The sequence below is a fragment of the Notolepis coatsorum genome (genome assembly GCF_963971535.1).
Source record: "Notolepis coatsorum genome assembly, chromosome: 12".
NCBI lineage: Eukaryota > Metazoa > Chordata > Actinopteri > Aulopiformes > Paralepididae > Notolepis > Notolepis coatsorum.
In genome coordinates this window covers 37,771,931-37,793,364 of record NC_140176.1, presented here as the reverse complement: position 1 = coordinate 37,793,364, position 21,434 = coordinate 37,771,931, and the positions used below count along the sequence as shown (strand labels likewise).

Here is a 21,434-nt window from a genome sequence, read left to right as displayed (position 1 = left end):
GCCCCAAAAATAAATGATCTACATTTTCTACAGCATATAAGCGTTGGAACGGATTTTTTTATTTTATTTTTTTTTAAGATGGGCTATAGGCTATACTTTGGTTCCCCGGTGAGGCACATAGTCAACGCTTTGTCGACATCTCGCCCGCAATTAAAAAAACAAATCTAGTAAAAAATCCCACAAGCCGTTAAGCATGATGAGTGGAAAGCAGAGTGTTTACATTCGAGCCCTTCTGCATCAAGTCACGACGAGGAGACCTCGGTGAAGATAACTGGAGAAGGAGATTGCACCACTTGTCACATCTTACAGACAGTTCCGCCGAGCGGGGAATTTTAGTTAATAAAACCCTCGGCCGTGGACGTAGGCGAAAAACCAACACGTCGTCCCAACCGACACATCCCAAAGGTTGAGTTTCTATAAAATGGGGAGATAATATGCAACTCTAGTCCTAATGAAACCCGTCCGAGTGCGCGGTGCGGTGAACATCTCGCCCGTCTCGGTCGCGTTCGCTCGAGATCCTCCGCTTTGAAGAAATCTCCCCGCGGCGCCGCGAGTCTCGTGCGCGAACAAACATAAACAACCGCACCGGTGAAGGGCAACACATGCAAAATGCGTGTCCGTGAAGCTTAATGCACGTGCGTGCGCGAGAAGGGAACGTGTTTCCGAGAAGCGGTGCGGGAGGAGAGAGAGAGCGCGAGCCTCCACGTCGGTGCTGAGCGCGAGCCCCGCCGTCGAGGCTCCACAACATACATCCACCGCTGGATGATCTCCGGTTGTTGCCTCGTTTCAACAGTCAAAAACACACCATCCCGCCCCGCCGGCCCGACCGTAAGAGGCGGTATCGAATATTACATACCCAGAAGCTCGGCCGGTGAACCGCAGGGACTCGGAGCCGGAGAGACAATGAAAGTTAGGAGGCGATCAGCAGAAAATGAATACGAGCCGAGCCGCCATCTTGAAACGAGCTGCAGACGCTGTCAATTGCGGAGAGCGCACAGTAAACGGGAGCACATTTCAGACGCGTAAAAACTCGGGGTTTTTCTCCGCGTTTCCGTTTGTTGGGTCTTCGGTTTCCAAAGATTCCGGGCCGCTGGCTTCACGTTGCGAACGGTTGTAGTTCGGTACCGACAACTTTACCTCCAAAAGCAGCTCTCTGTAATCTGCAGCAGTGTGTGGAAACTGACACCGTCCCCAAAATGGCTTGTGGTTCGACCGCCCCGCTGTGGTCACGTGGTGTCATTCCTTAAGGGTGCCTGGACACATTACTGTCGGTGTATTCCTGCGCTCTCGGTCTGCGACGCAGCGTGATGTTAAATAATAAACAATGCGCGTATATGCGTAGATAGATTGATATTGGTTTTTGTTTTGCCATAGAGACATAAAAAACCAACCGCTAAGATGTTCTGGCGCTCAGATTTCAATGTAGGACTGCAACACAAAGGGTTGTTTGTGTCTCTTGTGCGTAACAGACCCCTCGAAGATGTGGCTTCTGCTCTCTTGTTGTGACTATTTCCAAACCACCAGCGTTGCCAAAATACGCCTTTTGTGACAAATAGCATTGAACCGTTGGTGTCATGTATTTCTTTTGCTGCTGTTAAGCACTTTGAGCTGCAGTTATTGTATGAAAAGTGCTATACAAAAAGGTTGTATTATTATTATTTTAGCCAGGCTGCCCCCAGCATCTGCAAAGTGCAGATCTATGATTCCCATATGAATTCAACCCATTAGGCGATCCCGCGGCCGTGACCGAAATGAAGGTATCTCGGATGTTTATGGAATCTGAGCCGCCGTGGAGCTGCATTAGTTCAGCAGCCGCCGTGGAGCTGCATTAGTTCAGCAGCCGCCGTGGTGCTGCATTAGTTCAGCAGCCGCCGTGGTGCTGCATTAGTTCAGCAGCCGCCGTGGTGCTGCATTAGTTCAGCAGCTCTGAACCTTTAGCAAGAAGTAGCACTATATGCTGCAGACAGTTGCCATTGACATGCTTTTAGGGCAAGAGCTGAGCCCGAACCCCACTGTCTATAATACAACTCTGTACATACATTTGATCTAGCACTACACTCTAGTACTAACTTGTATATGTTGTACTCACCTGTACAAAATGTACATTTGTACTCACCTGTACATTGTATATTGCTGTTGCACGTTACAGTTACATTTGCACTCTGGTTGGATGCCAAACGTCTTTTAGTTGTACTGTACTTGTGCTGTATAATGACAATATATTTTAATCTAATCTAATCTAATTACAGGCGAGCAAACACATTCCCCTTATATGCATCTATGGCAAAATCCCCATTTCGGCTGGTCGGTCTTGGCAAATGAATAGGCTTGTTTCAGTTGCCTGTCATTTAACGGGTCATGTTTCATGGCGCGCGTTTCGGGATCATGCACATTTCCTGACATGCCATATACTGTATACATATGGACGACTTTGTCGAGTTTCTCTATAGGAAATAGGAATTTTCCTGAAAAGATGTGAAACTGTATGCTATACCTATCAGGCTCTCAAACTGCTGTAGGATATATAGAAAGACAAGGCATAGCATGGTGGTACAATTAACTCATTTTAATTGCAACATAAGTCGGTATGATAATTGCCATATGAGCATAGTGTATTTTAGTCAATCTCGAGTACAAAAATACAAAGATAAAAATAAACACGAATGCCGCTTGAAACAGTTGAACGTGCAGTGCGTTGCGGTGTAGAGAGAGATGTGACAACAAAGAGACCACTTCGGAAACTGGATTCCGGCGTCCAGCCCAGGCGTTTCAAGAGTGAACTCCGCTCACATCTGAGTGGCTTTTTCCAAACTCTTCGCTGCATCTTTCATCTTTCCCACCAAATCCTGAAAACAAGGTCACATTTGTCCACTTCAGACAGGAGCAGTCTAAATACAATGACCTATCAATGTAGAAACGAGACAAACTGAACAGCGTCAAATAAACATCATAAATAAAAAAATATATATATAAAAGACGAGCCTATAGGCTATTTACACAGATCCAACAAAAAATACTTCCATTGCCTGTGAGAACCATAATGCCTTTGAATTAATTTGCAGTCGTACTCTTATACAGCATATATATAGGATTTATGACATCATTAACATACATCTCACAATGAAAACGAAACTGGGATCGTACATTGAACTAACTAACACGCAGTGCAGTCTAATTTAATTTCAGTATCCTGGCTTGTGAAACGGACTGCGAGTCGCCTGGCCTAATATAAGCCGGGTCAAATATGGGTCAAGACGTGTGTCACGACATAGGGCTATATAGGACAGCTGTGAAATGTTACAGTTAGCCCACAGTGATCCGCAAGCACAATATTGTCATTGCAAGACAAACATAATAATAATAAAAAATCTCAAGCAAGCAGGGCATCAAATCTGTCTCAGAACCTCATTACGGACTATACCGTTTGGGTGTAGACTATAAATAACCCAGAACAATGCGCCATCCCGCTGGCTTTAACCAAAAATAAATACACTTTACAACATGGGTTTATTAGGCTTTTCAACAGAGAATACCCCGGTGTTGTGCAGACTTGTCCGCTGCAGTTTTGTTTAGAAGGCCTTTAATTAATGGTGTAGTCAATTTTCATATTGCCACATTCTTGTCGGTTTGCAAAAAAGGCCACGTCGCCTTGCTTCGTAAAACCATTCGTTGCTAGATAGATATATAGGCTAACTTTATGCGCAGTTCTGCAACCAAGGTATGAACAGATGAACACTGAACAGGCTACGTCACAATACTGATAGAATGTGAGATGAATGATCTATAGGCTAAAAGTCATGCCAAGTACAGTTGGGTTCACAATTTCCCTACCGAGGATCCAGGAGCAAACTACTCTACCTGCAGTTGTTCCATCGTGCAACTAAAGTTGATATCTTCAGAGGATCCTGCAGCACCGTCCTGTAAAAGTAACACACTTATATGCTTAAAAAACGCAGATATACTGAAATACTGAAATATTCCAACATAGACGGGTGTCCTGTCTGAATCATACCTCGACGTTCAATGATATTAGGTATGATGGCTCATTGACCTTGTGGAGGTGTCCGTTCTGCCGAGGAAATTACATATTAGGTTGTCAGAAGCAAAAAAATATATATATTTGACTGAGATTGTGATGTTGAATTTGTATACCTTCACGTGATATTGCAGGCGCCATGACACGTCATTAATATGAGGAGGGCATCTCCCTATACTAAAACGGAGAATAAACATGTAATTACAACGAAGCATGTTTGGCAAAGCAAGGTATATAGGCCTATAGATTCGTTTATTTTTGGCGCACAAGAGACTAAACAGTCTCCAGTTTGACCTTTATCCTCATTATGAACGGCGGGAGACTTGCGTCTTGGAGCTTCTGGCTCGTTATGAAAACAGATATTGTTTTCTGAAGTTTGCGTGTCCATAACAAAAGGGACAATCAGCGTGATTAATTACAACGTAAGAGCTGTCCTAAAGAGCCATAAACAAAGGATCTGGCCATGAGCAAGGAATAGGCCATAAACTGATATCAAAGAGGCTGTTTGGAGCAAATTGTCGAGTAAAAAGCTGGTGACTGAAAGTCCAGCTATTGACCGATCGCCTAACTAATAAACTGGTAACAGTTACAAAATAAATTAAAAAGAAAAAATTTAATTGAATTATATTTATAAAAAAAAAATTAAACTCTTAAATTGTTATGCAGTTATTTGTAATGCAAAGTTGAATAATTATGCAATATTTTTTTTTACTTTGCTAACACTTCACTGACCTCAAATCAAAGTCACAAGGCCATGCATCTGCAGGCAATAGCCCTTCAGGCTGACCATGGGCACTTCTATAAGGTTACAGACACACTATTGTAAAATTACTTTGAGTTGTTCATAATTAGATAATATCAGTTGAGGAGGCTATACAATCCATTCATAAGAACCGAGTTGTTCATAATTACATTACATATATCAGTTGATGAGGCTACAAGCCATTTCTGAGGATTATTCTTAATTAGAATAGATATATCAGTGGATGAGGCTACAAACCATTCATAAATACTGAGGATTATTCATAATTCGATATGAGGTTGACAAGGCTACATGCCATTCACAAATACTGAGGATCATTTATATAAGATATATCAGTTGATGAGGCTACAAGCCATAAAAAAATACTGATGATTTTTCATAATTAGACATATACTGAGAATTGTTCATAATTCGATTTTTCAGTTGATAAGACCATAATAAGACCTGTTAAATTGTTTAATATTAGCCTACAGCTAATTCTTTTCACAACTTGCCTAAAAGCCCCCTGATGTGAAAAGAGAGGCACTCAACTCAAAAACAACACCACCATACGAGTTACATCTTTATTATCTTATACCGCTCCAAGTCTCCAAGTCTCCAGAACTTACCTCGTCAACAAAGCCTCCAACTCTTCCTTATGTGTCTGGTAAAATAAACACATTTAGATCAGTTTGACGCAGGGATTAGCCAAAGGAACCATTGGCTGTAGTGAAAACTGGACTGCATGGGGTTTAAAGGATATCAACGTAATTACCTGATATGAGTTGTAGAATATTTCTGTTCGTTCCACATCAAATTTGACATCGTCAAGGCACGAGCTGTAACAACAAGGCAAGAACACATGACACGACAAATAAAAGAGTGGGATAGAAGACATTTATTGTCCCTAAGGGGGAAATTATGCCATTGTCCCCAACCACATCCCCATATCCACCAGCTGTAAAAAAGGGTCATGTACAAAATGATCGCTGGAGTGAAAAGTAAGTATCGCTGTGAAATATGGAAAATAGTTCAAGCGAATAGCTGCATGGGACCCGAACTGAGTAAATTAGTCTCACGAGAGGACCCAGTCACATTAAAACTCTTATCAACTGGGAACCCAACAGAAACAGGCCTGTAAACCCATGGGTCCATGGTCCACAGTTTAAGAAACACTGATCTACAGACTTTTGCTTAAAAAGAAAGTTACTTCACTTATGAGGGTTTGATCATCTGTATTTTTTTTATTAACTCTTCATCACTAACCTCTGCTGTGGAGTCAAATTCCCAAAATTACACTTGGGAATTAAAATCCCAAATGCAGAAAGAATGCACAATAATTCACCTAACCATATAAACGCATGCACGAAAATTTAAGCTAAGCTTAAATAGTCTGGGACAAATCTAAATCCAATCCTGCTTGGGTGCATTTACATGTGTTGTAGATTAGAACCTAATCCAGAATCCTTATCCATTCCCCTTTTTAGGGTCTGATGACTTCAGCTCATGCACATTTTTAGAATTTAAGAGAAACACACCTCAGCCTGCTGTGTGTTCAGGTTAAGATATTTTTGCATAAATAAATACTTGAAGTGGTCTGGTAAGAGGGCACTTGCCATGACACCAACATATTACAATTGTATTAAGCCATATTCTGATAACAATTACTTAGCACCTGCAGTACTTTGATCATAACAAAGCATGTAAAAACCTACAGGCCATCATATGTAGCTGGGTACATTTCTAAACAATTAAAACCTACAGTATTCTTTAATTATTATAATATTTTTTAAACCCACCACTACATTGTTTTTGACCCATTTCCCCATCTCTACTGAAGGTAGTATTATTACTCTCTTGTAACCTATACCCACTATCTCCAGCTTTACTCCCAATTAAAGCACATGCTCTGCTGAAATAAAGGTGGGCTGCTGAACAGGATTGTTATAGTACAAGATTAGTATTAGTTTAATGTGAAGAGAGGGGTTGATATGTCTGCCAGGCCAGTTCTCTCCACTGAAATAGCAAGGATAATTCAATTAATTGTTGATATTGCCTGAAAATGTAAGCGTTAAAAATGGATTACATTTTTTAAATTTGTGACCTTTGCATAATGTTTTTCATCATATTACTTTTTCTTTTGCAGTCAATGCCAAAGGCTTACAATGTGTCTGAATATATATAAACATAAACAACTTAAACATATCTCTTTACTTATCTTAAAAGCCCCTTGGATCACCACATGAATGCCACAACCTCTTATAATTTCTTCTCTCTATTGTGACTTAATGTGCATGGCACCTAAAGAGGCTGAGGGTGGAGGCTCCTTACACTTCACTTTAGGGGCCACAGTAATAATAGTTAACTCTAGACTTGAAATATGGGAGTTCGCTTGCTAGGAAATACACATGATCAAATATTATCTCGGGGACATCGGGTCAGATCACCTATCAGAATTATATAGTTTGTAAAGTAGCTGGGAATTGTTATCTTATAAGGCAATATGAGAAAGTGACCTTTTTATTCGTGTGTTCTGCGGAGTATGTATTTTGATTATTCAAAATTATTTGTTTGAAGCAGGCCAGATTTTGGGCTTCATATTGTTTTCAGATATTGTTCACAACAATAGACATCTTGCATTTGATAATGGTTATTCACAGGTAACGACAGTGTATACAAAGCAGGAACACGATAACTTTTTGGGAAATTCGCTTATTTGCCATCTCCATCCCATGGAGTTAGACAAGCAGATACATACCCTTTTCTTCTCTGTGTGCATTAAGCTTAGGGAACAGCCGCACTGTTAGCCTAGCTTAGCGTCATTCACTGGAAGTAGGTGTGCCAGTGTAGCCTAGTTCCCAACACTCCACTCACTCACTCACTCACTCACTCCAAATACACTCAAAATACAACTCCAAGACTTTCCTGTAAACATGTTGTGACATGTGTATTTACCCGTGGAGAAATAAAAATAAAAGATTATTAGAGATTTTCGTTTTCTAAGCGCAGATATATATACTCTGAACTATTTTTTGCCGAACCACTGCTGCCTGGGTGCAGTGATTTCATCACCTCAAAGGCCCCATTTAAAAAAATAAAGAAAACAGGGCTTTTGAGGTGATGAAATCACTGCACCCAGCAGCAGAGTATATATCTGCTTAGAAAACGAAAATGTCTGATTTTTTTTATTTCTCCACATGGTAAATACACAGGTTTACAGGAACGTTTTGGAGTTGTATTTGGAGTGTATTTCGTGACTGTTGGGAACTAGGCTACACTGGCACACCTACTTCCAGTGAATGACGCTAAGCTATAGGCTAACGGTGCGGCTGTTCCCTAAGCCTAACACCCCTTCCTGACAGGGAGCGACGCGAGCGAGCGTGATTGCGAAAATGATTAAAATGTATTCGTTTCAATCAGACTATCCTGACCTGCCGCGAGCGACAGCGAACTGAGCAGCGATGTCGTCCACCCCTCAGATATTCGCTCGCTGTGTCTCTAGTTGAGCGATTACGCGGCCGAGTCCCGCCCCTAAACACTTTTTATTGGTAAAGAATCGCAGGCCCCCCCCACGTGTGCTTCCAGGTAACACACACACACAGACACACTCGGACACGCGCCGCCTCATATCAGGACAGTGTCGCGCGCGATTTCGTCTCTAGTTCGCTCGCTCGCTCCCTGTCAGGAACCGGTGTAATGCATGCACAGAGAAAAAAGGGGTATGTATCTGCTTGTCTAACTCCAGGGAAGATGGCAAATAAGCTAATTTCCCAAAAAGTTGACTTGTTCCTTTAACACTTTCTGCGCCAACCCAGAGATTTCTCTGGTTATCTCGCCAGCGGTTGAGTGTCAAAACCCGAGATTTCTCGGGTTTTCTTTTATTCTATTTTTGTATTCATTACACAGGCTCACGGACCTGTGTTACCATATGAAATCATTCTGAGATCCAGAGAGTGCAATACCGGCCGCATCCTGCTAGGTGGCAGTATCGCCCACCCTTTGAAACCTTATTTTCACACTGTGTGTCACATCTAATTTCGTCTGGGCGGATCATTTAGACCAAGCCAACTAAATCGCTTCATCCGAGCACTTCGAAACGTGTTCAGCACACTTGAGGCATATCTTGTGCCACTTCATGTCAGGGACCCGATCGACATCAATACTGGAAATCGCAATCAAATAATTGGAATATTCTTTTTGGAATAACCCCGATCAAAGGTAAGGACTATCTGACGTCAATTCCACCTTGATCCTACAATGATTTCATATCGATCCAGCCGATCAACGTATAGTATTCAAAACGAATGCCGTTGCTGGCGATCAAAGCATAACCCCCCCCCTTTCATGCATTCATGATGAAACATAATAACCATTATATACCTTTGATTTGGAAATAGTAGCGTGTCCAGGCAAGCAACGCGAACGCTTTTAGCAAAATTCACATATCGCTCCATAACGCAATTACCAGGAATTAGCCAGGATCACTCTGAAACTATACAATTTCACCACGGTATAACACGTGAACGTATACATGAATTATTTATTATTTTTCACATGTTAAACGAGGGATAGTTACTGTCAAATTAGCCATAGTATTGTCATATAGCTATATGTGCAAACACCGCGGCGCAGTGAAAATCCCTATCTTTTACAGCGGTGGCCCAATCAGTACAAGGATGGCTAAAACGGCTGGCGCTGAAAGTGTTAAGATATCAGGGATATCCATCATAATTGGGAGTCTTGATGTGCATTGAGAGGCCCAATCCAAACATAAACAAATGGCTAGCCCACAACCAAAATAAAAGAAATATATGAATGGAGACGTGCTTTCATTCTAGTTGATTGATAAACTGTTAATAAAGGACCAACACTGTATCTTGTGGTTGACTAAACAGTTAATAAAGGACCAACACTGTATCTTGTGATTAATTAAACTGTTAACTGACACACCACTGCACCATGTATGAAAATCTTAATTTGCCAGCTCCCACAGTAAGACGACAGCAGCACTGGTTACAGTTCATTTTTAAATGTATTTATTCACTTCAATTATCCGCAATATCTCAAACAGTATATGGACCCTTTCACCTCTATACATCAACTGAGACACTGTGCACAGCTATTTTTTAAAGTTCCAACAAATGTTACTACCTCAGTTGGCAAAAAAGCATTCATGTTCAAAGGTCCATCTGACTGGAATAATCTCCCAGTTCATATTCGAGCTATAACATCCTCACAACTGTTTAAAACTGTGCTGTCCTCTCACCTTGAGATTACTTGTTCATGTTTCCACCAATAATAGTATAACAGATCTTTGAAGCAATCACTTGAATATGTGCTCTGTGTTTTGTTGTTTGGTTGTCTTATGTTCCTCTTGTTTGATGTTGTTTGAACCTGTTTATTATTAATTGTATCTTGTTTTGTGTTTGGTTTTTGTTTGCTTCTTTTGTTTTGTTATGTTTAATACATAATAATTTATGTATTCTGTAAGCTGTGGACCCCCTTGAAAACGAGATGGTTCATCTCAAGGGGTAATTCCAAATAAAGAATTTCAATATATAATAAAGGATCAACACTGTATCCTGTGGTTGACTAAACTGTTAATACATGGACCAACACTGTATCTTGTGATTAACTAAACTGTTAATAAAGGACCAACACTGTATCCTGTGGTTGACTAAACTGTTAATAAAGGACCAACACTGTATCTTGTGATTGACTAAACTGTTAATAAAGGACCAACACTGTATCTTGTGGTTGACTAAACTGTTAAAGGACCAACACTGTATCCTGTGGTTGACTAAACTGTTAATAAAGGACCAACACTGTATCTTGTGGTTGACTAAACTGTTAATAAAGGACCAACACTGTATCTTGTGCAGACTAAACTGTTAATACATGGACCACCACTGTATCTTGTGGTTGACTAAACTGTTAATAAAGGACCAACACTGTATTGTGTGGTTGACTAAACTGTTAATAAAGGACCAACACTGTATCTTGTAGTTGACTAAACTGTTAATAAAGGACCAACACTGTATCTTGTGGTTGACTAAACTGTTAATAAAGGACCAACACTGTATCTTGTGGTTGACTAAACTGTTAATAAAGGACCAACACTGTATCTTGTGGTTGACTAAACTGTTAATAAAGGACCAACACTGTTTCTTGTGGTTGACTAAACTGTTAATAAAGGACCAACACTGTATCTTGTGGTTGACTAAACTGTTAATAAAGGACCAACACTGTATCTTGTGGTTGACTAAACTGTTAATAAAGGACCAACACTGTTTCTTGTGGTTGACTAAACTGTTAATAAAGGACCAACACTGTATCTTGTGGTTGACTAAACTGTTAATAAAGGACCAACACTGTTTCTTGTGGTTGACTAAACTGTTAATAAAGGACCAACACTGTTTCTTGTGGTTGACTAATAAAGGATCAACACTGTATCTTGTGGTTGAGTAATAAAGGACCAACACTGTATTGTGTGGCTGCAAGGTTTGTTTTGGTAATGTTTGTAAACACTAGAGAGAAACAAACCAATATTCTGATTCATCACGAGTTAAGAAAGCTTATTTTACCTCTAAAGTATAGTCTTCAATAATATACAAGGATATACCCCACATGCGGCTGGGTGGCGCAGCGGACATTGCGCTCGTCACCAATGCAAGAGACACCGGTATCGAATCCGGCTCTCAGCGTTGCCTCCGGCTTGGCCGGCCGTCATACTAACTCAATTGGCAGAGTTAGCGGGTGGGAAGTCGATGGGTGGTAATCTGGACGTTGTAAACAGCGACTCCTACAGGTCGGTCAGGGCGCCTGCACAGCATGCAGAGACAGGAAAATGGCAGGGGCAGTGTGAGCCTCCTACACGTTACTCCTCGCCAAATGAGAGTCCGCGCTGGCAGGTGAAAAGATGTGACTGGCTGCCTCCACATGTATCGGAGGGGACATGTGATGGGCTTCTATCCTCCCTACGACCGGCCAGTGGGGGGCACATGCAAGCTACGATCAAGACAGGGGAGGGGAGAATTGGCACGGCTAAATTGGGATGGGAGAAAAAAAATAGAAAAATGGAGGAGAAAAAGTGGATAAAAAAATAAAGGATATACCCCACATATAGGGTTAAACTATTCCAGACATGGGGCTTCAAAGTTTCACTCTTGGCCACACAAAATAAACAAATAGCTTAACTTTGGTGAATTGATTTACCATTGAGATTATCTATATATTTTTGTATTATTTGTTACACTATTACTATCACAGCAACTGTGACCCTGATGAAGACATGACAGCCAACACACATTGATTATTATTCACCAAATGTAGATTAATTATCTATTTTGTTTACCACATAAATATAATAGTTATAGATAATAGTTTTCATATATTGATTACAAACATTGGTATTTGTTCATATTTAAGGCCCTTATTAAGCTACCTCCTTATACTAAATTATTATTGGAATGGAATTTTGGAACCTATGGAACCCGTTCGTGACTGGCTGGTCCTTGAGTTTGCTCTGAACAGGGTATCTGCATTTTTCTATGATTATATGCTGTGTGATTTTATATGCCTTTTTTTGCTTAATTCTGTGCGTACTCGACGTGACTGTAAATGAGGGAAAGCTCAGTTGCCTTTCGACTTTAAATAAAGGTTTGAAATGAAATGACAGCAGCAGACACACATATAGAACTCTTTCTAGTTTACCTTATTGTAGATTTGTCAGCATTTTGTTTAACCCCCTCCAATATACAGGTGGTGGCTGCGGTGTGACACTGTTTCAACAGGATCTGGTCAATGCCCTTCAACTCAGGTTGATCTACGACACACAAGCACACACACACACACACACACACACACACACACACACAATGTGGATTCCAATTTGTCTACTACTTGTGGTCATAAATTATGTAAGTACTACAGTATGAACATTCCACAAGTTATAGCGAATAAGCATTATTGTGGGTTCTAGAAAATAATAGAACAGTAATATATATATAAAGCATTTGTGATACGTGTTGGAGTGTTTTAGTCAGTAACATGGGTCTCCCAGTCCCTCCACTCTGCAGTAAACACTACATTCTCTGGTATCCCGTTCCCATTTTATCCAATCAGGAGAGAGAACCCTAGATTTTTTTTTATTTTTTTTTCAAGAAATCTTGCCAAGCCAAATTAGCTGGCAGATAATTGTACTTGTTTTTGCATGTGCATGGGGTTCTCTCTCATGATGGATAAAGTGAGAATGGGTTATCAGAAAGCGTGTTTTGTGTTTACTGCCTATTATGTTTAGATGTATTGTCATCATACAGAACAAGTGCAGTACAACGAAAATAAGTTGGCATCTAAGTGCAAATGTAACAGTAAAGTGGAATAAGTGATTAAACTGGAATATATATATGGTACTATTGAGTAATAATGCTAATTTGATGTGTACAGAGTTGTAGTATGTAGTGTACTAATATGTACGTTGATACAGGTATAAATACACTATGGTATTAGCATACTAGTGGTTTAACTAGTAAGAGTAGGTAAGGGATATACAGATATAGTACAAGGTATATGTAAACATGAATATATGCAGGTCTAGTCAAACAGCCACAGGTGTGGATAAATATATATATATTAGTATTGTGCATAGCTATTACACAGAGTTATATGGGTAGACAGTTAAGGTAGTAGTTATGACTATACGCTATACTTTTGTGCAAGCTAACCCATAATAAATTAGGCTACCATTGCTCGCTTCGAGGCGTTTATGCTGATGCCAATTGTCACATTTACATATCAACAAGCATCCATTGTCAACTTTGCCTAACGGTGATTGACACACTCTTTCATATGATAAAACGACTTAATATCAGTTTAACTAACAACAATATGGCTTTCCGAGTCGCGCAATGACGGCACTGGTATGCCAAAGCATGCACAAGTTATTATAGGCTCAAACTCGCGACGATTAGCTTTGCAGAGTTTAGAGCACAATGCAGCGACACGACGTTTCGCTGTGAGATTCGACCAAATGCCTTGTCTGTTCCGCGCCGCCTATAGTCGAGCGCTACGTGCATCAAACGTTACATTATAAATGCTACGCGAGCTTAGCCTATAAATAATAATTTAATGGAATGCGACGAGTCTGTCTGCGCTCGACTATATAGGCGACGCGGAACAGACAAGACACGTCTCTCTCTCTCTCTCTCTCTCTCTCTCTCTCTCTCTCTCTTCTCTTCTCATCTTCCTCTCTCTTCTTTCTTCTCTCTCTCTCTCTCTCTCTCTCTCTCTCCTCTCTCTCTCTCTCTCTCTCTCTCTCTCTCTCTCTCTCTCTCCTCTCTCTCTCTCTCTCTCTCCTCTCTCTCTCTCTCTCTCCTCTCTCTCTCTCTCTCCTCTCTCTCTCTCTCTCTCTCTCTCTCTCTCTCTCTCTTCTCTCTCTCTCTCTCTCTCTCTCTCTCTCTCTCTCTCTCTCTCTCTCTCTCTCTCTCTCTCTCTCTCTCTCCTCTCTCTCTCTCTCTCACAACAAGAGAAACCGGAAGCCGTGGAAGCGGCGCAAACAAAAGACATCGGGAAGGAGACGTCGAGCTTACCGAGGACATCGTGGTCGGAATGGGAGGAGAGCAAGCTACGAAAAGCGACATCTATTAGCACGGCGAAGGCTTTCAGGTCCAACAGCGACGGGTCGCCGAGGCTCTGCAGCCCTTTCTGCGCGGACTCAGACAACTCCATTTTGAAAGGAAAGACCCACGTGCGGTCACGTGGCGGATCAGCTGATGTCGCGTTTAGCGCAGTAGGAGGCTGTGCACAGCAGAACCCTGTGTTGCAGGGAGGGGAGGGGGAGGGGGAGGCTGACTAGCAAATGGATACAAATCTATGTGGATATAATACGGTGAATAAATAATACTGTTGGTGATGATTGTTGATAACTGACTACATGCAGGATAAAGAACTGACGACATGCAGGACAAATAACTGACTACATATAGGATGAAGAACTGACTACTATAGGATGAAGAACTGATAGGATAAAGATACTATATAGGATGAAGAACTGACTACATGTAGGATGAAGAACTGACTATAGGATGAAGAACTGATTACATAGGATGAAGAACTGACTAGGATGAAGAACTGACTACGGATGAAGAACTGACTACATGGATGAAGAACTGACTACGGATGAAGAACTGACTACATATAGAATAAAGAACTGACTACATATAGGATGAAGAACTGACTACATATAGGATGAAGAACTGACTACATATAGGATGAAGAACTGATTACATAAAGAACTGACTACATATAGGATGAAGAACTGACTACATATAGGATGAAGAACTGACTATACACATGATGAACTGACTACATATAGGATAAAGAACTGACTACATATAGGATGAAGAACTGATTACATAAGATAAAGAACGGACTACATGTAGGATAAAGAAATGGGCAGCATCACACACCATCACACACAACGGTCCAACTGAACCATGACACCCCTGCAGCTGCACGGAACAGGCAGCTACTATATAGTTACACGGCTTGTGCTACGTAAATATGCTATTTAACCACAACGAGAAGGGGGGGGAGGCTACCATGACTATAACCTTTGAATTCGGTTACCGCTAGTATTGGTTTGGCAAGCTCATCATACGACGTCAATGAGATGCAATTACTCGTCTGAGGTTACTGTCAGGGGACCCAATAGCCATTCACCGTGAAACCATGAATTCTTTGTATGGCCATACCGAACGGGTTATATACTGTTTACAACAGAGCTCAGCATCTTTTAGATTTAAATTTAGATTAGATTCAAATGTATTGTCACCATACAGCACAAGTATACAGCGAAAGGGAGTTTGGCATCCAACCAGAGTGCAAATGTAACAGCAAAGTATAATGTACAGGTGAGTAAACTGGGTATAAAATATATAAATTATACTATCATGCGTAATAGCTAATCAGCTGTATGTACGGAGTTGTAATATGTGTGATACAGCTGTATCTAAGATTATAGTTAAGTTAAGGGATATGTGATAGATATAGTATAGATACAGTTATACTTACAGACAGGTGGGCAGACAATCTGCACACATTATGGCCCACCCTTTTCAGTAAGGAATGCGATCCCGACTATACTAAACTCATCATCATCATCATTGTGGACTTACCATCCGTGACGCGAACGCTATAACTCAGACTCAGTTATATATATAAATATAGTAGATATGTAAAAAGGATTATATGCAGGTATGACAGATGGATATATAATATGTATACGGTAAGAATAAAAAGATTGTATATGCAGGTCTCTTTTGTGGTCACTCACATCGGTGTCTGTCAGGAGATATCCATGCATTCATCCTGAAACCATATGATTTCCGACTGGCCACAACAAAACAGCTTATACACATGATATATTACACAATAGTATTGTTTGTCTATATACAGAGCTAAGAGCTCATCGTCTTTTAGACAGCAATAGTGACTCTATGGGACAAGCTGGTATTTAGCCTGTATCAGACTAACGATTGATCTGGATTCAATGACCTGACCTGTGCGTTGCTCTTCACGACAGGCGACAGCCACAAAGCGTTAACGCATCTCTACGCCTATCTGGTTGTTCACTCTCAGTTTTACAACAAAACCAGGCAGCATCGTCAATAACTCCCCTTTTCACACGTTTTTACACGTAAGCCTGTAAGCAGCGATTGAATGGAATGGTTTTCAAAAAGCTATACGCCACTGAAATAGGCTATAGGATAAGTATGAATAAATCATGTAGTGCTTTCAAAAGAAAAAAACTATGTTTATATCTATATTAACATCGTTCAGATGTATACATATTTGGGGTTGTAATCATTCCCCTGTGCATATTACATAACACATATAGGCATACTATTCATATTTAATTGGTTTATTTGTCATTCCTCGTTCTATTAACCTGTCGAAGACCATAAGCATGTTCACATCTTTCTTATCGTGTGGCACCTCTCGTTTGAAGGCTCTCGCCCAGACTTGACCACACACACACACACACACACACACACAGGCTATATAGTGACCTCTGACTCCCTCCTTTGTCCAAAGTCCATTCTGCTGTCGATCGGATAGCGAACGTTGTGAAATAGCACAGTTTAGCGTAGCCTGCATTCTGACCCTGTCATTTGGTTTCCAAAAAGAAAAAATAGGCCAAAACAATATCATCCAATTTAGGCTAGAGCATTTTTTTTGGCCACCGATTTTATAGCAAACACCCCTCCTGCTCCTCTCTCTCTCTCTCTCTCTCTCTCTCTCTCTCTCTCTCTCTCTCTCTCTCTCTCTCTCTCTCTCTCTCTCTTCCACTTTTGTCAGCGGAATCTTGTCTATTAATCAACCGCGCGTTCACATTTATCTCAATTTAAACCTCCCTCCCCGCGTCTCAGAGCGCACGGTCAATTATCGAATCTGCATAAATCTGCATTGAATATAACTGCAGAGCTTTGACGCGAATCGATTTGCAGTGACTATCCCCCCGGGAAGATTATATCCCATTCACATATATTAACGGTTAATTGTTTATTATTGTTCTTTCTGCATTGTTCTTATCAACAACACAACTATTGTTTGCGAAGATATTGGAAACAGGAGCCGTAGCCTGTCCGTCTTGAGAAAAACGCTGGTGAAGAGGATGTTCAATGTACTTGCTTGTACACCTGCACATAACCCGGCCTTAGCTCTGTGTGATAGCATGATGGTGTACTATAATTCTGTATGCCATATTTATTCTCACTGCATATATCCTCTGTCTGTAGTGTACTTATACCTGCATAGTCCCTTATACTAGTTACACTGCTGGCCGAGTTGTACTCTCTCTTTAATGACCATTTATATTGACTGACATCCATAAAAGGACAAGTACAACTGAATGAAACTCAAGACAATTCAACTCAAACTCAACTCTGTTGCTTTAGGCCAGTACAGTATATGCGTTGGCTATTGTAAAGAAGGACATTTTATACGGTTATAGCAGGATTCTGTGCTGCTTGTCCTTGACTGTCGCCAGAGTGGCAGGCTGAGGTGAAACCGGGCTAGTCGACCGACCTTATAGGGCGATTGGGGAACCCCTTTTGTTAGATTAAATAAAAAAAAAACGTATTTCAAAATTATGTTTGTGGATTGCACTGTCTCTAGGACAACACCCGATTGCACGTCCCCTATAAAGCGTATTTTATTTTGCGTATAAATTTACTTTTGTTTGATCTGGAAAATCAGGTTTTGGGAATTTTCTTAAGCATGAAGCATTGTTTGCCAACGTAAACAAACCATACAGACACAAAATACAACACTGTTAAAAACACATGGTCTGTTGTCTGTAAAGTCCTTGTATAAGAGAGACCTTGTAGTCAATCAACTAGAAAATTAACAACATTATTCTTTTATTATTTTTGGTGATAGGACTACCCATTTATTTACGTCTGGTCACTGATTGGTCCTTTATTGTTTCCTTCAAAATAGACAAAACAAAATGCTGTTTTTTATGGCTTATCATTCAGAAACCTTTTGGACACATTGTGGTCTCTATAGGTATGGATTTATTATGGATGAGATTGAGAAAATGTAGGCTATAGTTTTCATTGTACGAGGTATAGAAACATGTAAAGGTGCGTGCCTATATATAGCCTTTTCGTTGTTGAATAATATTTTGGTTGAACGAAAAGGCTATATCTGCCTAATGCTCTATTGTCTATTATATTCTATTCTATTCTATTCTATTCCATATTATATTCTATTGGTGAACCTCTACCAGAAAACCTCTTAAGCAAACGAGGGTCACGTTTGGTTCACAAGACCTTTTTTTATCAATAGTCTTCTATTTCGTCTAATTCAATATACGATCTGCTCGTATAGGATATAGATAACACGGAGAGTGCGTTAATGACGGCGAATCTTAATTTTATATATAGGCGACCAAACCCCTCGTCATAACGTCTATGTAAAGTGAAAGTGACATCCCCTTTAAGAACCCGCCGAAGCGTTGTAACATGACCTTTGACGATTTGTGTGAATAACATCCTAAAAAAGAATCATGGGAGCACATTTATAAATAGATGACCATATTATGACATTAGACTATTGTGACTGTTGTTATACTTGTTGTTAAGCTAGAGTTAAGGATAGCCGATGCGCCTATTTTAACTTTAAGCATATGAGGCTAAATTTTGTAGATCTAATCGATCACATTTTATTTAATTTAAATTAAATAATAATACGTTGTTGAGCTTACTGATAACGTATTGGCCAATTAATTAATGTAAATTGATTTTATAGGGCCTATTGTTAAGACACATATAGGTGGGGCGGCTATACATAATATAACAATGACCGTATTGTTTCCTACATATTTACCAGAGATAAGAGCAGCTAATAGGCTTTCCACAGAGTTTACCTTTCCCCCCAGGCTAACTTTTCAATATGTGGGTACCGTCTAAACTAAAGGAAACTGACAACATATACAAATATCACCCGACACAGCTGGCGACCTTTCCCCTTACATTGCGATGGATTTATTCCAGAATAGATTAAAATAAACGTTCATCACACATTCAACATGCTACCCTGCCTGACACGTTTTACACGTCTTTCTGAAGCAGTTGGGAGCAGACAGAGAAGGGGAAGCCGAGGCCCCTTTCCCCGCGTGCCCCAGGGTGAGCGACCTGCCCTTAATCATATTCTTATGGCACGGAGGCTGCAAGCTCTTATGGGACGCATGCGCGGTGGCAACGAAACGAGTTATCACCGTCTGTGCAGAGTCATGTGTGCGGATAGCCTGACAGACTAAATGGCTAGCATTGTGCTGGGTTTGATTTAGATATAGTGGAAACTACAGCTGGAGTGGACATACTCCGTGTAAATCGGTGGGAAGACTGTACACTTAGTTAAGTGTCGTATGGCTGTTTTAAAAACTCAGGTGTATATTGTATCAAAAGGCTGCAAGAGGCTGCAACATGAGCCCATAGCGTCAGGGAGCAAGCCTTTTTTCTTTTTTTTTCTTTTTACCTTTTCAACTATTACTTGTTCAAAACTACATTTACAGTAATTGAAGGTTTGGTCGATACGTTAAAAAAAAAAAAAAAAAAAAAAAAAGGGTTTTCTCATATCTTTCATGGAGAGTTCACTGATCAGTCAAGAGTTTTAATTGTCACGGCATACAGGGCATACAGTGAAATGCGGGTGATGGTCATGCCCGCAGCGATTGTGCAATAATACAAGTAATAAGAATAAGACATAACAGGTATAATGTACATACAAAAAATCACATTCACAGTTTGGAATGAGAAAAATACAATTAAAAATGAAAGCTAAATCCTCATCGCAAACTTTAACAGCTTCCCAGCTTCAACACAACTCTTCATATAAATATTTTTTGACCAAAAGAAAACTGCCAAAATATAGTAGTAAGTGTTTAAAAATGTAAATGTGATTTTGACTAAGCTGAGGAAATAAGCTGTCTGAGAGATTCAGTCTGGGGGTTTTAGGCTGTTGTGCACGATGTCTCAGCCCCCCCCCCCCCCCACACACACAAAACTATTGAGTTACTTTTAGTCTTCTAACCACTGAGATGATGGTGATGTTACATAATTCACACTTTTAGCCACAAGTGACTTTCTCTGACTCTACAAACGACAAGAGGGCCTGCAGAATGGATGGATGGATGGACGAATATGTAGATACAGTAGATATATATATAGATAGATAGATAGATAGATAGATAGATAGATAGATAGATAGATAGATAGATAGATAGATAGATAGATAGATAGATAGATAGATAGATAGATAGATAGATAGATAGATAGATAGATAGATAGATAGATAGATAGATAGATAGATAGATAGATAGATAGAGAGAGAGAGAGAGAGAGAGTAGAGAGAGAGAGAGAGAGAGAGAGAGAGAGAGAGAGAGAGAGAGAGAGAGAGAGAGAGAGAGAGAGAGAGAGAGAGAGAGAGAGAGAGAGAGAGAGAGAAGAGAGAGAGAGAGAGAGAGAGAGAGAGAGAGAGAGAGATAGAGAGAGAGAGAGAGAGAGAGAGAGAGAGAGAGAGAGATAGATAGATAGATAGATAGATAGATAGATAGATAGATAGATAGATAGATAGATAGATAGATAGATAGATAGATAGATAGATAGATAGATAGATAGATAGATAGATAGATAGATAGATAGATAGATAGATAGATAGATAGATAGATAGATAGATAGATAGATAGATAGATAGATAGATAGATAGATAGATAGATAGATAGATAGATAGATAGATAGATAGATAGATAGATAGATAGAAGGACAGATACAGACAGACAGACAAACAAACAGATGACAGTACAAATATAGACAGACCAATAGTTGATAGACAGACAGACAAACAGGTAGACAGACAGATAGTTAGACAGGTATAGATGAAAGTCGATCTAAACAATATCTGTAGAAGCCATTACAGCACATTGTGACTGCCTTAGCAGTGTTGGCATTGGGGGTGAAAATATTAAATACATTAAAATTGAAAATGATATACTTAGTTATTCACAGTCTCTGGATGATGACCAGATAATCTCACAATCTCTCTCAGTGCTTCCCCAAAGTGTCTCCCAGAAACATCACCAATGAGTCTGGC

General features: G+C 40.2%; 2 protein-coding genes across 3 annotated transcripts in view; both read right to left on the bottom strand.

Annotated features, from left to right (window-relative positions):
- Positions 1–1,168, bottom strand: part of bmi1a (bmi1 polycomb ring finger oncogene 1a) — a 28,073-nt gene extending 26,905 nt beyond the window's left edge. Inside the window, exon 1 of one of the 2 annotated variants that reach the window (XM_084326161.1) lies at positions 1,138–1,168. The gene's annotated coding sequence lies outside the window, so the exon portion shown is untranslated. Of the gene's footprint in view, positions 1–856 lie in introns of both variants that reach the window. The other variant, XM_084326160.1, reaches the window with a different exon arrangement.
- A 1,383-nt stretch (positions 1,169–2,551) lies between these two features.
- commd3 (COMM domain containing 3) lies at positions 2,552–14,505 on the bottom strand. The gene is made up of 8 exons (XM_084326162.1): positions 14,366–14,505; positions 12,492–12,603; positions 5,554–5,617; positions 5,408–5,442; positions 4,153–4,213; positions 4,013–4,069; positions 3,859–3,918; positions 2,552–2,846 (listed from the first exon to the last, which is right to left on the bottom strand). Exons 1-8 carry the CDS (start codon positions 14,502–14,504, stop codon positions 2,787–2,789), a joined length of 588 nt encoding a protein of 195 aa, XP_084182288.1. The 5' UTR covers position 14,505; the 3' UTR covers positions 2,552–2,786.
- Positions 14,506–21,434: the final 6,929 nt, after the last annotated feature.

Excerpts from the sequence above, each read along its gene's own strand:
- commd3 (XM_084326162.1), bottom strand. The coding sequence starts at position 14,504 with ATGGAGTTGTCTGAGTCCGCGCAGAAAGGGCTGCAGAGCCTCGGCGAC. Across the intron at positions 12,604-14,365 it reads TTCCGACCACGATGTCCTCG|ATCAACCTGAGTTGAAGGGC; the intron begins GTAAGCTCGACG and ends TGTGTGTCGTAG. Across the intron at positions 4,214-5,407 it reads TTGGAGGCTTTGTTGACGAG|TATAGGGAGATGCCCTCCTC; the intron begins GTAAGTTCTGGA and ends TCTCCGTTTTAG.